Raw genomic sequence first — 17,548 nt, 5'->3', positions numbered from 1 at the left:
TATCTGCTTTCACATTTCCTTTACGTTGGCTTTTGAGAAAGGAATGTAATGAGTCAAAAACTGGGAAAAAAACCAGGTTATTTCTTTGGGGCGCATTGAACAGAAATGCCTGGGGTGACCGGAGGACATGGGGCAATTAGGTGTATTTTATGGGCAAGTTGAAATTAAAAGAGATGTACGGAAAAGGCAGGCTTAGCTTAGGATTCCAACAAAAGTTGAGTATAAAAATCCAAGACGGTCTGTGTCGAATACGCGGATTCTGCACAATAACTAAGGATTTAATACTTGGCAAAACATACCCCTGCAACCTTCACAGAGTGCGCCCACCAAAATGTTAATCCTCGGATAGTTTTGAAAAGCAGAAACGATCCAAACCCTAGAGGCGATCTTTCCGGTAGCCCTGTGCTTGGACGGTCCCGTCCTATCCTCGGAAATCTTTTCCGTGTTTTTCAAGGCCTCGGACCTTTCGTAAGCGTCGTGTTTCTGAAGCGCTCTTCTCCGAGTTATCGTGACGCAGCCGAAATAGGGTCTTCCCCCTTTGAGAATCTCCGCAAGCAGGGATTTGTGAAGGCACATGGAATGTACGATAGAGTTCACTTTTCAGAAAATGATTTGTCCTCTACGGTGTTCTCCACCCAAGCCATCAAGAGGACAGTAAGTTGATCACTGCTTTTTATGAACACGTGACAAGGATCGATCTATTATTTACTCCTAATACAATAGCTGCTAAGTGCATTTTATATATAGGTAGATAGTGGTTAAATTGCAAGTCCTCTCACCTCTGCCTGTGTTCCGGTGGTTGAAAGGGCAGGTGACCGAACCGCTACCCAAAACACCGACCGCGTAGTCTCCGGTCACAAGAAACGGATCGAATCATATCGAGACTACCGCGGTCGTGTCGGCCTCCCTCCTCTCCCCAAACCGGTCCCCGTGACGTACGGAATTTCTCAGGGACCCGAGCAAGACTTCCTCTGCGTCTAAAGTCATCTTACCCTTAGCACACGCATTTGAAGGAAATGTAACGAGGCAATCCCCCCCGCCACCCCGCTGAAATCTTGAATTTTCATTGGCACGCGTGGACAACGGGGATTCACAACCAGCAGCATTCGAGATCTGGGACCAGACCCTTACCCTTTCTTCCAGAAAAGGAGAAAAGTGCCGTTTTAAACTGGGTGTACTCACCGAGTTTCTGCAACCTCCTCAATAGGGTCGTCTAGTGACGGTAAGAAAGGAGCTGAGGGCATTTTTCGGGGGTGATAAGATAGTTCTGATTAAGTTTCAGAAGGAGCGCTGTTCAAGCACGGTTCCCTAAGTGCAAATCATCTAATAATAATAATAATAATAATGATGGCATTTGTTAATGGAAATAGTAGACAAGTCTCAATGATTTCTTCAATAGCCCAAGCTCATGCTAGAAGCCTGCCAATTCCGTTCAGGTACCTTACATTTGACATTTGCGTTCCACTACACAAATCTCTCCCAGGCTTAAAACCGGACAAGGTCAAGCCAAAAAGGATTCCTTTTTTTTTCCTTTTTTTGGACGGTCCCTCCCCGCCGTCCCCCCACCCCAACCCCCAAACCCTCGGACTGTAACAGAGCTCAAAAACTTCAACACACCGAGAAACCATCCGTTCTGAAGCTTGCGGGCGATACCACTGCATACGGGAGGAAGGTTCAGAACGGAGAGTGTTCTCAAGCCTCAGTCAGAGGCCGATGCTTTCGTGCGACAGCATCTCTGTGCTGTCGCCGCTCTGTCACTAAACTGGGGTGGGTTCGGAGCTTCCCGAACGAGCGTACCTCAAAACCGAGCGCGATCCTCTTGGCAGTTACCACGGAGGAGCAACTCGGGTTACCGTAACCTTCCGTTTGAGTTTCACAGTGATTATAAATTGCAATCGCTTGGGAAACCAGAAGTTGGAACGGCTGTGACTTTTCAAGCGACGCCTCCCATTCTAACTCCCCCTCCCTTCGGCGGTGGCTTCCCCTACGGGAAACTGCCCGTTCCCGGTCGACGTGCCCGGCCGACGTACAGTTCGGTCCAGACCCCCTCTCCCGCCGGATCCTCCACGACGGCCATCCTTGCCTCTCCTAAGAAGGGGGCTGCAGTTTCCCTCGGCGGGAGGAGGCTCAAAATTGCAGGTCAGGGACTCCTCGGGGAGAAGCCGGTAAGGGTGAGGCCAAGGAGACGGTCCCGGGGCGAAGCCGGTCAGGGCGAGATCGAGTAAACCCCACCGGGAGCCGGTAAGAGTCGGACCAAGGACTCCACCCCAGAACCACCGTCGACTCCCCGGTTCTTCCCTCTTAACCGATGTAACCGGGCCCGGGGCAGCTGCCGGGCAGGGGCATTTGGCTTGGGCAGAATCACGTCGGCCGAGAACGGTGCCGGAACCCGGGACCGCCAAGCAGCCACTTCCCGAGGCCGGCCTATCATCGGGCCCTCGCTTTAGGGGGTCGCCGGACTGGAGACGGGGAAGGCGAGGGGGACGGTGCCCAACATTTCCCCCCTCCCAGCCCACCGGGGATAAGTCGGTAAGGGTGAGGCCAAGGAGATGGCCCCGGGGAAAACTTGGTAAGGGTGAGACCGAGTAAACCCCACCGGGAGCCAGTAAGAGTCTGACTAAGGACTCCACCCCGGTTCTTCCCTCTTAATTGACGTAACCGGGCCCGGGGCAGCTGCCGGGCAGGGGCATTTGGCTTGGGCAGAATCATGTCGGGGGGCACCGAGAGCGGTGCCGGGACCGCCAAGGAGCCACTTCCCGAGGCCGGCCTATCATCAGGCCCTCGCCTTAGGGAGTAGCCGGACTGGAGACGGGGAAGGCGAGGGGGACAGTGCCCAACATTCCCCCCTTCCCACCCCACCGGGCCCAGCGCGGACGGCTCATTGTCCTCGATCCTTCCCCGCTGCCCGGTGCTGCCCCGGAGCTTGGGATCCGGTCAACCCTGCCGACCTTTACCCAAACACGCTGGACTTGGGCCTCGACTTGGCAGCGGAAGGGCCGCCCTTGAGGGTCCCGTCGCCCCCCGCCTCCTCCTCCTCCCCGCCTTCCTCCTCCTCCTCCTCTTCGTCTCTGAAGGAGGGCCCGGGGTGGACGATCTGAGTGCGGAAGCGGAGTTTCTTCAGCCTGGGCTTCATCCTGCCGCCGCCGCCGGCCTTGTGGCCGGGCTCTTTGGGCCTGCTGTCGGCCGGCTGGTGGTGGTGGTGATGGTGGTGGTGGTTGCCGCCGTCCTCGGACGGGTGGGCCTGTCTGTGGGGGATGAGGATCCTGGAGAGCCTCCACCGCCGGGGCTCGACGCCCGCCGCCTCGTCGTCGTCGTCGTCGCCGTTGTCCAGGGCGCCCACCAGGTTCTTGATCCCCTGGGCCGTGCCCCGGTGGAGGTAGTGCGAGGCCTTCCTGCCGCTGTAGTCCCTGACGTCGACGTCGGCGTCGAGGGCCCCGACCAGGAGCTTCATCACCTCCAGGTGACCGTGCATGGCGGCCAGGTGCAGGGCGGTGTAGCCGGCGGCGCTGGTCCTGGCGTTGACATGGACGGGCAGCCCCCGGCGGGCGGCGAAGTGGGCCAGGGCGGCCAGCAGCTCGTGGCGGCCGTGCTTGGCGGCCCAGTGGAGGCAGGTGAAGCCGGTGACGAAGTCCCTCTTGGCCAGCAGGGCCGGCTCGCAGGCCAGCAGGCCCTCCAGGCCGGACCAGCGCCCGTCCGAGGCGCTCAGCATCCAGGCGTGCTCCAGCGGGTCCAGGGCGGACGGGCCGCCGCCCCCGCCGCTCCCGGCATCCTCTTCGGCAGAAGAGGAGGCCAAAGTGGGGCCGACGCTCCCGGCATCCTCTTCGGCAGAAGAAGAGGCCAAGGTGGGGCCGACGCTCCCGGCATCCTCTTCGGCAGAAGAAGAGGCCAAAGTGGGGCCGACGCTCCCGGCATCCTCTTCGGCAAAGGAGGAGGCCAAAGTGGGGCCGACGCTCCCGGCATCCTCTTCGGCAGAAGAGGAGGCCAAAGTGGGGCCGACTCTCCCGGCATCCTCTTCGGCAGAAGAGGAGGCCAAAGTGGGGCCGACTCTCCCGGCATCCTCTTCGGCAGAAGAAGAGGCCAAAGTGGGGCCGCCGCTCCCGGCATCCTCTTCGGCAGAAGAAGAGGCCAAAGTGGGGCCGACGCTCCCGGCATCCTCTTCGGCAGAGGAGGAGGCCAAAGTGGGGCCGCCGCTCCCGGCATCCTCTTCGGCCGAGAAGGAAGCCAAAGAAGCGCCGTCCTCGCCTGCCGGGCCTGAGGGGGGCGGCTCCTCTTCCTCGTCGTCGTCGAGGAACTTCTTCCTCAGACAGACGTACTTGTCCCCGGCGGCGTCGGTCCGGACGACGGCCACGGCGTTGACGAGCCGCTTGAAGCGGTCCCGGGCGTGGGGCTGGGCGGGCTGCAGCGCGGCTCGGAAGTGGGCGAGCAGCTCGGCCCGCCGGGCCCGGCCCCCGCGCTCGCCCAGGTAGGCCAGCAGCGCCGCCCGGCTCGGCTCCGACATCCCAACGGGACCGAGGAAGAAGGGGACGACGACCGCCTCCGCCGCCGCCGCCCCCGCCTCACACTACCTCTCCCACTTCGCGCAGGCCCCGCCCCTCTCCTCAGGCCCCGCCCCCTGCTCCTCGCCGTCCAATCCCTGAGCTCCGTCCCCCGGGCCACGCCCCCTCCGCCTCTCGCCATCCAATCACTGAACTCCGTGACCACCGAGCCGCGCCCCTCCGCGCAGGCCCCGCCCCCCGCTCCTCTCCGCCCGATCCCCGAGCGCCTTCCCCCAGACCACGCCCCCTCCGCTCCTCGACATCCAATCACTGAGCTCGTGCCCACCAAGCCGCGCCCCCTCCGCGCAGGCCCCGCCTCCCGCTCCTCGCCGTTCAATCCCTGAGCTCCGCCCCCAGGCCACGCCCCCCTCCGCTCCTCGCCATCCAATCACTGAGCTCGTGTCCACCAAGCCCCTCCCCCTCCGCGCAGGCCACGCCCATCCCCCAGGCCCCACCCCCGCTCCTCGCCGTCCAATCCCTGAGCTCCGCCCCCAGGCCACGCCCCCTCCGCTCCTCGCCATCCAATCACTGAGCTCGTGCCCACCAAGACCCCCCCTCCGCGCAGGCCACGCCCCTCTCCTCAGGCCCCACCCCTGCTCCTCGCCGTCCAATCCCGGAGCTCCTTCCCCCCAGGCCACGCCCCCTCAGCGCAGGCCAAGCCGCGCCCCGTCCGCGCAGGCCCCGCCCATCTCCTCAGGCCCCGCCCCCTGCCCCTCTCCGTCCAATCCGTGAGATCCTTCCCCCAGGCCACGCCCCCTCCGCTCCTCGCCATCCACTCCCTGCGCCCCTTCCACAAGCCACGCCCCCTCCGCGCAGGCCCTACGCATACGCTCAGGCCCCGCCCCCTGCCCCTCGCCGTCCAATCTCTGAGCTCCTCCCCCAAGCCACGCCCCCTCCGAACAGACCACGCCCCCTCTGTTCCTCGCCATCCAATCGCTGAGCTCCTACCCAAGCCACGCCCCTCAGCGCAGGCCTGGCCCCCTGCTTCTCCCCCTCCCCTCCTCCCTCTCAGGTCACGCCCCTCCGGACAGGCCCCGCCCCCTGCTCCTCGCCATCCAATCCCTGAGCTCGTGCCCACCAAGCCCCGCCCTCAGGCCCCGCCCCCTTCTCACCCTCCTCCAATCACTTCATTCATTCAATCGTATTGATTGAGCGCTTCCTGCGTGCAGAGCACTGTACTAAGCGCTTGGGAATAACAATAATAATAATATTAATAATGGCATTTGTTACTATGTGCTTAGCACTGTTCCTCCCAAGCGCTTAGTACAGTGCTCTGCACACAGGAAGCGCTCAATCAATGCGATTGAATGAATGAATGAATAAATCCCCCCTGCCTCACCTCCTTCCCCTCCCCACACCCCTGTATATATGTTTGTACAAATTTATTACTCTTATTTATTTTACTTGTACATATTTATTATTCTAGTTATTTTAATAATAATGATTACTTGTGCATATTTATTATTCTAGTTATTTTAATAATAATGATGGCATTTATTAAGCGCTTACTATGTGCAAAGCACTGTTCTAAGCGCTGGGGAGTTTGCAAGGTGATCAGGTTGTCCCACGGGGGGCTCACAGTCTTCATCCCTATTTGACAGATGAGGGAACTGAGGCCCAGAGAAGTGAAGTGACTTGAATCCATGACCTCTGACTCCAAAGCCCGGGCTCTTTCCACTGAGCCAAGCTGCTTCTTATTATAATACTGCTTGTTATTTTGTTAATATGTTTTGTTTTGTCATCTGTGAGCCCGCTGTTGGGTAGGGACCGTCTGTATATGTCACCAACTTGGACTTCCAAAGCGCTTAGTACAGTGCTCTGCACACGGTAAGCGCTCAATAAATACGATTGAATGAATGAATGGGAAGTCCAAGTCGGGAACATCTAGAGACGGGCATTCATTCATTCATTCATTCAATCGTATTTATTGAGTGCTTACTGTGTGCAGGGCACACAGTATATAATAATGATGATATTTGTTAAGCACTTACTACGTTCCAAGCACTGTTCTAAACGCTGGATATAATAATGATGGCATTTGTTAAGCACTCACTATGTGCCAAGCACTGTTGTAAGCGCTGCATATAATAATGATGGTATTTGTTAAGCGCTTACTATGTGCCAAGCACTGCTCTAAGGGCTGGATATAATAATGATGGTATTTGTTAAGCGCTTACTATGGGCCAAGCACTGTTCTAAGCGCTGGATATAGTAATGATGGTATTTGCTAAGTGCTTACTATGTGCAAAGCACTGCTTTAAGGGCTGGATATAATAATGATGGTATTTGTTAAGAGCTTACTATGTGCCAAGCACTGCTCTTGGCAAGTCACTTAACTTCTCTGGGCCTCAGTTCCCTCATCTGTAAAATGGGAATGAAGACTGTGGGCCCCACGTGGAACAACCTGATCACCTTGTATCCCCCCAGCGCTTAGAACAGTGCTTGGCACATAGTAAGCGCTTAATCAATCAATCAATCGTAGTTATTGAGCGCTTACTGTGTGCAGAGCACTGTACTAAGTGCTTGGGAAGTACAAGTTGGCAGCATCTAGAGACGGTCCCTACCCAACAGTGGGCTCACAGCCTAGAGGGGGGAGACAGAGAATCAATCAATCAATCGTATTTATTGAGCGCTTAAATCAATCAATCAATCAATCGTATTTATTGAGCGCTTACTGTGTGCAGAGCACTGTACTAAGCGCTTGGGAAGTCCAAGTTGGCAACATGTAGAGACGGTCCCTACCCAACAGCGGGCTCACAGTCTAGAAGGGGGAGACAGACAACAAAACCAAACATACTAACAAAATAAAATAAATAGAATAGATATGTACAAGTAAAATAAATAAATAAATAGAGTAATAAATACGCACAAACATATATACATATATACAGGTGCTGTGGGGAAGGGAAGGAGGTGAGTTGGGGGGGATGGAGAAGGGGACGAGGGGGAGAGCAAAAGCAAACATATTAACAAAATAAAATAAATAGAATAGATATGTACAAGTAAAATAAATAAATAAACAGTAATAAATATGTACAAACATATGTACATATATACAGGTGCTGTGGGGAAGGGAAGGAGGTAAGATGGGGGGATGGAGAAGGGGACGAGGGGGAGAGCAAAACCAAACATACTAACAAAATAAAATAAATAGACTAGATATGTACAAGTAAAATAAATAAATAGAGTAATAAATATGTACAAACACATGTACATATATACAGGTGCTGTGGGGAAGGGAAGGCGGTAAGATGGGGGGATGCAGAGGGGGACGAGGGGGAGAGCAAAACCAAACGTATTAATAAAATAAAATAAACAGAATAGATATGTACAAGTAAAATAAATAGAGTAATGAATCTGTACAAACATCTATACATATATACAGGTGCTGTGGGGAAGGGAAGGAGGTAAGATGAGGGGGATGGAGGGGGGACGAGGGGGAGAGCAAAACCAAACGTATTAATAAAATAAAATAAATAGAATAGATATGTGCAAGTAAAATAAATAGAGTAATGAATCTGTACAAACATCTATCCATATATACAGGTGCTGTGGGGAAGGGAAGGAGGTAAGATGGGAGGGATGGAGAGGGGGACGAGGGGGAGAGTAAAACCAAACATATTAACAAAATAAAATGAATAGAATAGATATGTACAAGTAAAATAAATTGAGTAATAAATACGTACAAACGCTATTATTATTATTATTACTATTCCCTTACCTTCCCAATCTCCGGCCCCGCCCCCTCCGAAGCCCCGCCCACATTCCCTCCCCTTCCCGAAGCCCCGCCCAATCAATCAATCAATCAATCAATCGTATTTATTGAGCGCTTACTATGTGCAGAGCACTGTACTAAGCGCTTGGGAAGTACAAATTGGCATCACATAGAGGCGGTCCCTACCCAACAGTGGGCTCACAGTCTAAAAGGGGGAGACAGAGAACAGAACCAAACATACCAACAAAATAAAATAAGTAGGATAGAAATGTACAAGTAAAATAAATAAATAGAGTAATAAATATGTACAACCATATATACATATCTACAGGTGCTGTGGGGAAGGGAAGGAGGTAAGACGGGGGGATGGAGAGGGGGACGAGGGGGAGAGGAAAGAAGGGGCTCAGTGTGGGAAGGCCTCCTGGAGGAGGTGAGCTCTCAGTAGGGCCTTGAAGGGAGGAAGAGAGCTAGCTTGGAGGATGGGCAGAGGGATTGGGGGCATTCCAGGCCCGGGGGAGGACGTGGGCCGGGGGTCGACGGTGGGACAGGAGAGAACGAGGCCCGCTGAGGAGGTGCGGGCTGGGCTGGAGAAGGACAGAAGGGAGGTGAGGTAGGAGGGGGCGAGGGCATGGATGGACAGCCTGGAAGCCCAGGGGGAGGAGTTTCTGCCTGATGCGCAGGTTGATCGGTAGCCGCTGGAGATTTTTGAGGAGGGGAGTAACATGCCCACAGCGTTTCTGGACAAAGACGATCCGGGCAGCCGCATGAAGTATGGATTGAAGTGGAGAGAGACACGAGGATGGGAGATCAGAGAGAAGGCTGGTGCAGTAGTCCAGACGGGATAGGATGAGAGCTTGAACGAGCAGGGGAGCGGTTGGGATGGAGAGGAAAGGGCGGAGCTTGGCAATGTTGCGGAGCTGAGACCGGCAGGTTTTGGTGACGGCTTGGATGTGAGGGGTGAACGAGAGAGCGGAGTCGAGGATGACACCAAGTTTGCGGGCTTGTGAGACGGGAAGGATGGTAGTGCCGTCAACAGAGATGGGAAAGTCCACACATTCCCTCCCCTTCCCGAAGCCCCGCCCACACATTCCCTCCCCTCCCCTCCCCTCCCCGTCCCGTCCCTTCCCTTCCCTTCCCTTCCCTCCCCTTCCCTTCCCTTCCCTTCCCTCCCCGTCCCTTCCCCTTGTGCTTCCCAAGCGCTTAGTCCAGTGCTCTGCACACAGTCAACGCTCAATAAATACGATTGATTGATTGCTTCCCGAAGCCCCGCCCACATTCCCTTCCCTCCTCTCCCTCCCCATCCCCCCACCTTACCTCCTTCCCCTCCCCACAGCACCTGTATAGACGTATATATGTTTGTACAGATTTATTACTCTATTGATTGATTTATTTTACTTGTGCCTAGCTATTCTATTTATTTTATTTGGTTAATATATTTTGTTTTGTTCTCTGTCTCCCCCTTCTAGACTGTGAGCCCACTGTTGGGTAGGGACCGTCTCTACATGTTGCCAACTTGGACTTCCCAAGCGCTTAGTCCAGTGCTCTGCACACAGTAAGCGCTCAATCAATACGATTGAATGAATGACTGACTGACTGAAGCCCCGCCCCCCTTTCCTTCCCTTCCCGGAGCCCCGCCCCATTCCCCCCCTCGCTTCCCGAATCCCCGCCCACATTCCCTCCCCCTCCCGAAGCCCCTCCTCCACCCGCTCCTCCCCCAACGGCCGGGAGCCCCTTCCCGCGCCCCTCCCCTCCCGTCCCCTCCGGGCCCCGCTCCCGGTCCCCGCCCCCCGCCCCCCTTTCCCTGTTCCCTGTTCCCTGTTCCCTGTTCCCTGTTCCCCGTTCCCGGCTCCCGGTTCCCCGCTCCCCGCTCCCGGCTCCCGTTTCCCGCCGCCATGGCGGCCCCGGCCGTGTCTCCGCTGCCTCCCGCCGCCGCCGCCAGCGCCGAGGTGTCCCGACAGCTGGTCAGTCCGCACCCGCCACCCCCAGACCCCCAGATCCCACTCCCCCATCCTCCCAGCCCTATCCCCCCATTCCTCTTCCCCCCAGCCCCATCCCCCCATCCCCCACTCCCCCATCCCTGTCCCCCATTCCTCAGCCCCCCAGCCTCCCAGCTCCCACTCCCCCCACCCCCCCAGCCCCATCCCCATCCCCCCATTCCTCTTCCCCCCAGCCCCCACTCCCCCACCCCCATCCCTATCCCCCATTCCTCAGCCCCCCAACCCCCCAGCTCCCAGTCCCCCACCCCCCAGCCCCATTCCCCAGCCCCCACTCCCCCATCCCTATCCCCCATTCCTCTTCCCCCAGCCCTATCCCCCATTCCTCAGCCCCCCAGCCCCCATCCCCCCTCCCCCCTCCCCCAGCCCTATCCCCCCATTCCTCAGGCCCCCAGCCCCCCAGCTCCCACTCCCCCACCCCATCCCTGTCCCCCATTCCTCAGCCCTCCACCCCATCCCCCCAGCTCCCACTCCCCCATCCCCATCCCCAGCCCTATCCCCCCATTCCTCAGCCCCCCAACCTCCCAGCTCCCACTCCCCCACTCCCCAATCCCCCCAGCCCCCCAGCCCCTATCCCCCATTCCTCAGCCCCCAACCCCCCCAACTCCCACTCCCCCATCCCTATCCCCCATTCCTCATCTCCCCAGCCCCACCCCTCAGCCCCCCACTCCTCCATCCCCCATCCCTATCCCCATTCCTCAGCCCCCCAACTCCCACTCCCCCATCCCCCCAGCCCCATCCCCCCAGCCCTATCCCTCCATTCCTCATCTCCCCAGCCCCATCCCCCCATTCCTCAACTCCCCAACCCCCAGCTCCCACTCCCCCAGCCCCATCCCCCGGCCCCCATTCCCCCCATCCTCCTCCCCCTCCCCCCAGACTGTGACTACTGTGAGCCCACTGTTGGGTAGGGCCCGTCTCTAGATGTTGCCAACTTGGACTTCCCGAGCGTTTAGTCCAGTGCTCTGCACACAGTAAGCGCTCAATAAATACGATTGAATGAATGAATGAATGAATCCCCCCGCCTTACCTCCTTCCCCTCCCCACAGCACCTGTATATATGTATATATGTTTGTACGGATTTATTATTCTATTTTATTTGTACGTATTTGATCTATTTATTTTGTTAATACGTTTTGTTTTGTTCTCTGTCTCCCCCTTCTAGACTGTGAGCCCACTGTTGGGTAGGGACCGTCTCTCTACGTTGGCAACCTGTCCTTCCCAAGCGCTTAGCACAGTGCTCTGCACACAGTAAGCGCTCAATAAATGCGATTGAATGAATGAATGAATGAATCCCCCCATGCCCCCACTCCCCCAGCCAGCCCCCAACCCCATCCCCCCATTTCATTCATTCATTCAATCGTCTTCATTGAGCGCTTACTGTGTGCAGAGCACTGGACTAAGCGCTTGGGAAGTACAAGTTGGCACCATCTAGAGACGGTCCCTACCCAACAGCGGGCTCACAGTCTAGAAGGGGGAGACAGAGAACAAAACATATTGACAAAATAAAATAAATAGAATAAATGTGTACAAATAAAATAAATAGAGTATAAATACATACATATAATAATAATAATAATAATAATTGGCATTTGTTAAGCGCTTACTATGTGCAAAGCACTGTTCTAAGCGCTGGGGAGGATACAGGGTGATCAGGTTGTCCCATGTGGGGCTCACAGTCTTAATCCCCATTTTCCAGATGAGGTAACTGAGGCCCAGAGAAGTGAAGTGACTTGCCCAAGATCACACAGCAGACATGTGGTGGAGTCGGGATTCGAACCCATGGCCTCTGACTCCAAAGCCCGTGCTCTTTCCACTGAGCCACGCTGCTTCTCACTCATGCATATATACATATTAAGCGCTTACTATGTGCAAAGCACTGTTCTAAGCGCTGGGGAGGTTGCAGTGTAATCCGGTTGTCCCACGGGAGGCTCACAGTCCTAATCCCCACTCCCTTCTGCATCCCTCTTACTTGCTCCTTTCATTCATTGTTGGATAGGGACCGTCCCTATGTGTTGCCAACTTGGACTCCTCGAGCGCTTAGTACAGTGCTCTGCACACAGTAAGCGCTCAATAAATACGATCGAATGAATGAATGAATTCATTTTCCCTCCCATCTCCCCAGCACGTATGTATAAATCTGGATTTATCAATCAGTCAATCAGTCGTATTTATTGAGCGCTTACTGTGTGCAGAGCACTGTACTAAGCGCTTGGGAAGTCCAAGTTGGCGACATATAGAGACGGTCCCTACCCAACAGTGGGGGATTTATCTGTCGTTTAGTTATGTATCTACCTGAATTAACGTCTGCCTCCCCCGCTAGACTGTGAGCTCACCGAGGGCAGTAATGTGTCTGTTCTCTTGTACTCTCCTAGGCGCTTAGTACAGTGCTTCGCACATCGCAAGCGGTCAATAAATGCTGTCGAATGAATGAAATTCCCCCCCACCGCGAGCTGACAGTGTAGAGGGGGAGAGAGAGAGAGGAAGGCTACGGAGCCAGAGCTCGTCCCCCCATCCCGGACCCTCCGAAATCCCGGGATCAGGGATTTGTCCCCCAACGACGTTTCCGGCAACATTGGGAGCGTGTCTGCCCATTAATAATAATAATAATAATAATGGTGGCATTTATTAAGTGCTTACTATGTGCAAAGCACTGTTCTAAGCGCTGGGGAGGTTACAAGGTGATCAGGTTGTCCCACGGGGGGCTCACAGTCTTCATCCCCATTTTCCAGATGAAGTAACTGAGGCCCAGAGAAGTGAAGTGACTTGCCCAAAGTCACACAGCTGACAGTTGGCAGAGCCGGGATTTGAACCCATGACCTCTGACTCCAAAGCCCGGGCTCTTTCCACTGAGCCACGCTGCTTCTCTGTCTACCCATTCTGTCCCAGCTGGATGGAGCCCAGGCCTGGGACTCAGAAGGTCATGGGTTCTAATCCCGGCCCTGCCACTCGTCTACTGTGTGACCTTGAGCCAGTCACTTCACTTCCATGGGCCTCAGTGACCTCATCCGTAAAATGGGGATTGAGATTGTGAGCCCCACGGGGGACTGGGACTGTGTCCATCTGCTTGTATCCACTCCAGTGCTTAGTATAGTGTCTGGCACCTAGTAAGCGCTTGTGATCCCGTTGTGGGCAGATTGTCTCTCTATTTGTTGGACTTCCCAATCGCTTAGTACAGTGCTCTGCGCACAGTAAGCGCTCCGTAAATCCGATCGAATGAATGAATGAATGAACAAATACCATTACTATTATTATTATTATTGCTCTTCCAGGCATGTACCATTGTGGGCAGAGATTGTCTCTATTTGTTGGACTTTCCAATCGCTTAGTACAGTGCTCTACGCACAGTAAGCGCTCTGTAAATCCGATCGAATGAATGACTGAACACATACCATTATTATTATTATTATTATGATCGCTCTTCCAAGCGTGTATACCGTTGTGGGCAGATAATGTCTCTATTTGTTGGACTTCCCAATCGCTTAGTACAGTGCCCTGCGCACAGTTAGTGCTCTGTAAATCCGATCGAATGAATGAATGAACAAATACCATTCCTATTATTATTATTATTATTGCTCTTCCAAGCGTGTACCATTGTGGGCAGAGATTGTCTCTATTTCTTGGACTTCCCAGTCGCTTAGTACAGTGCCCTGCACACAGTAAGCGCTCTGTAAATACGATCGAATGAATGAATGAACAAATACCATTACTATTATTATTATTATTATCGCTCTTCCAAATGTGTACCATTGTGGGCAGAGATTGTCTCTATTTGTTGGACTTCCCAATCGCTTAGTACAGTGCTCTGCACACAGAAAGCGCTCTGTAAATCCGATCGAATGAATGAATGAACACATACCATTACTATTATTATTATGATTGCTCTTCCAAGCGTGTACCGTTGTGGGCAGAGATTGTCTCTATTTGTTGGACTTCCCAATCGCTTAGTACAGTGCCCTGCGCACAGTTAGCGCTCTGTAAATCCGATCGAATGAATGAATGAACAAATACCATTACTATTATTATTATTATTATTGCTCTTCCAAGCGTGTACCATTGTGGGCAGAGATTGTCTCTATTTGTTGGACTTCCCAATCGCTTAGTACAGTGCCCTGCACACAGTAAGCGCTCCGTAAATCCGATCGAATAAATGAATGAACACATACCATTACTATTATTATTATTATTGCTCTTCCAAGTGTATGGGCAGAGATTGTCTCTATTTGTTGGACTTCTCAATCGCTTAGTACAGTGCTCTGCACACAGTAAGCGCTCCGTAAATCCGATCGAATGAATGAATGAACAAATACCATTACTATTATTATTATTATTGCTCTTCCAAGCGTATGGGCAGAGATTGTCTCTATTTGTTGGACTTCCCAATCGCTTAGTGCAGTGCCCTGCACACAGTAAGCGCTCCGTAAATCCGATCGTATGAATGAATGAACAAATACCATTGCTATTATTATTATGATTGCTCTTCCAAGCGTGTACCGTTGTGGGCAGAGATTGTCTCTGTTTGTTGGACTTCCCAATCGCTTAGTACAGTGCCCTGCGCACAGTAAGCGCTCCTTAAATACGATTGAATGAATGAATGAACAAATACCATTACTATTATTATTATTATTGCTCTTCCAAGTGTATGGGCAGAGATTTTCTCTATTTGTTGGACTTCCCAATCGCTTAGTACAGTGCCCTGCACACAGTAAGCGCTCTGTAAATCCGATCGAATGAATGAATAAACAAATACCATTGCTATTGTTATTATGATTGCTCTTCCAAGAGTGTACCATTGTGGGCAGAGATTGTCTCTATTTGTTGGACTTCCCAATCGCTTAGTACAGTGCTCTGCATACAGTAAGCGCTCCGTAAATACGATCAAATGAATGAATGAACAATTACCATTACTATTATTATTATTATTGATCTTCCAAGCGTGTACAGTTGTAGGCAGAGATTGTCTCTATTTGTTGGACTTCCCAATCGCTTAGTACAGTGCTCTGCACACAGTAAGCGCTCCGTAAATCCGATCGAATGAATGAATGAACACATACCATTACTATTATTATTATTATTGCTCTTCCAAGCGTGTACCGTTGTGGGCAGAGATTGTCTCTATTTGTTGGACTTCCCAATCGCTTAGTACAGTGCTCTGCACACAGTAAGCGCTCTGTAAATGTGATCGAATGAATGAATGAACAAATACCATTACTATTATTATTATTATCACTCTTCCAAGCGTGTACCGTTGTGGGCAGAGATTGTCTCTATTTGTTGGACTTCCCAATCGCTTAGTACAGTGCTCTGCGCACAGTAAGCGCTCCGTAAATCCTATCGTATGAATGAATGAACAAATGCCATTACTATTATTACTATTATTATCGCTCTTCCAAATGTGTACCATTGTGGGCAGAGATTGTCTCTATTTGTTGGACTTCCCAATCGCTTAGTACAGTGCCCTGCACACAGTAAGCGCTCCGTAAATCCGATCGAATGAATGAATGAACACATACCATTACTATTATTATTATTATTGCTCTTCCAAGTGTGTACTGTTGTGGGCAGAGATTGTCTCTATTTGTTGGACTTCCCAATCGCTTAGTACAGTGCTCTGCGCACAGTAAGCGCTCCGTAAATCCGATCGAATGAATGAATGAACACATACCATTACTATTATTATTATGATTGCTCTTCCAAGCTTGTGCTACAGTGCTTTGCACTGAGGAAGTGCTCCATAAATCCCATCAATCGATCGATTGCCGAATGGACCTTGTACCTAGTGATTGGGACCAGTTCATCGCCGGATCCTCCATCCTGAAATTTGCACCAGTTTCGTCCCAGAGAACGATTCTTCCCGCCCGCAGATTTACCCATCTGCGTCCTGATGACGCCCTCCCCTCCTCATCTGAGCATCCTGTTGGTATTTTAACGTTTTTCCTTCCTTTCCTCAAATTCCAACGCCGATTCCTTCCCCCCGAAATTACCCTTTTCCCCAAACCGCCTAGTTTGCATTCTCCCCGAGGTTAAGAATTTGGGATCGATCCACGCTCCGTAAATCCCCCTTGAGAAAAATTCAGGGTCATGGCCCAGGGAAGAGCTGGATACAATGTCTGCATTTTTCCACATTCTTCCGAGTCCCCTTCTCTCGTAATCCCGGAGCTGTGTTTTCTGAAACCGGGGAGCCGGGATCTTTGCAAAAAAAAATCCCTTTCTTTGGCTCGCTATAAAGCAGGCTGTTTTGTTGTATTTTTGTCGTCCATCCAACATAATTCCACTGACATATATGTGAATGCCTGCCTTCCCCTTAATTGGGTGGAATTTATGAAGGGAAACAACCTTCCCTTCATATATATAAACCTGTATATATGTATATACCTGTATATATGTATATATGGTTGTTCATATTTATTACTCTATTTATTTATTTATTTTACTTCTACATTTCTATCCTATTTATTTTATTTTGTTGGTATGTTTGATTCTGTTCTCTGTCTCCCCCTTTTAGACTGTGAGCCCACTGTTGGGTAGGGACTGTCTCTATGTGTTGCCAATTTGTACTTCCCAAGCGCTTAGTACAGTGCTCTGCACATAGTAAGCGCTCAATAAATACGATTGATTGATTGATTGATTGATTGAAACAAGCTTCCCTTTGGTGCCGGCAATCAATCGATCGTTCTTCTTGAGCACTTACTGTGTGGGAGCACTGTACTATGATGATGATAGCATTTGTTAAGCGCTTTCTATGTGCAAAGTGCTGTTCTAAGCGCTGGGGGGGATACAAGGTGATCAGGTTGGCAGGCTCACAGTCTTAATCCCCATTTTACAGATGAGGGAACTGAGGCTCAGAGAAGTGACGTGACTTGCCCAAGGTCACACAGCAGATAGGTGGCGGAGCCGGGATTAGAACCCACGACCTCGGACTCCACTGAGCCACGCTTGTGGAGAGTAATAATTATAATGGCATTTTTTAAGTGGTTACTACGTGCCAAGCACTGTTCTAAGCGCTGGGGTGGTTACAAGGTGATCAGGTTGTCCCACGGGGGGCTCACGGTCTTCATCCCCATTTGACAGACGGGGTAACTGAGGCTCAGAGAAGATAAGCAACTTGCCCAAGGTCACACAGCACATATGTGGCGGAGCCGGGATTAGAACCCACTACCTCTGACTCCAAAGCCCAGGCTCTTTCCACTGAGCCACGCTTGTGGAGAGTAATGATAATAATGGCATTTATTAAGCGCTTACTATGTGCAAAGCACTGTTCTAAGCACTGGGGAGCTTACAAGGTGATCAGGTTGTCCCACTGGGGG

The 17,548-nt window shown here is 52.5% G+C and overlaps 2 protein-coding genes across 4 annotated transcripts in view; one reads left to right on the top strand and one right to left on the bottom strand.

Annotated features, from left to right (window-relative positions):
- Positions 1–2,869: 2,869 nt before the first annotated feature.
- On the bottom strand, positions 2,870–4,498 carry SOWAHC (sosondowah ankyrin repeat domain family member C). The gene has a single exon (XM_038763063.1). It carries the CDS (start codon positions 4,496–4,498, stop codon positions 2,951–2,953), a length of 1,548 nt encoding a protein of 515 aa, XP_038618991.1. The 3' UTR covers positions 2,870–2,950.
- Positions 4,499–10,133: 5,635 nt separating this feature from the next.
- Positions 10,134–17,548, top strand: part of SEPTIN10 (septin 10) — a 132,222-nt gene continuing 124,807 nt past the window's right edge. For all 3 annotated transcript variants that reach the window (XM_038766797.1, XM_038766794.1, XM_038766795.1), the window contains exon 1: positions 10,134–10,211. In XM_038766797.1, coding sequence (XP_038622725.1) covers positions 10,143–10,211 — 69 coding nt within the window. In that variant the 5' untranslated portion in view covers positions 10,134–10,142. The remainder of the gene's footprint in view (positions 10,212–17,548) is intronic.

The sequence above is a fragment of the Tachyglossus aculeatus genome, chromosome 2 (genome assembly GCF_015852505.1).
Source record: "Tachyglossus aculeatus isolate mTacAcu1 chromosome 2, mTacAcu1.pri, whole genome shotgun sequence".
Classification (NCBI taxonomy): domain Eukaryota; kingdom Metazoa; phylum Chordata; class Mammalia; order Monotremata; family Tachyglossidae; genus Tachyglossus; species Tachyglossus aculeatus.
The sequence above is the reverse complement of the archived record's forward strand: the minus strand, read 5'-3'. Positions and strand labels throughout refer to the sequence as shown.

Bases quoted from the DNA above. Each gene is read 5' to 3' on its own strand.
- SOWAHC (XM_038763063.1), bottom strand. From the start codon at position 4,498: ATGTCGGAGCCGAGCCGGGCGGCGCTGCTGGCCTACCTGGGCGAGCGC.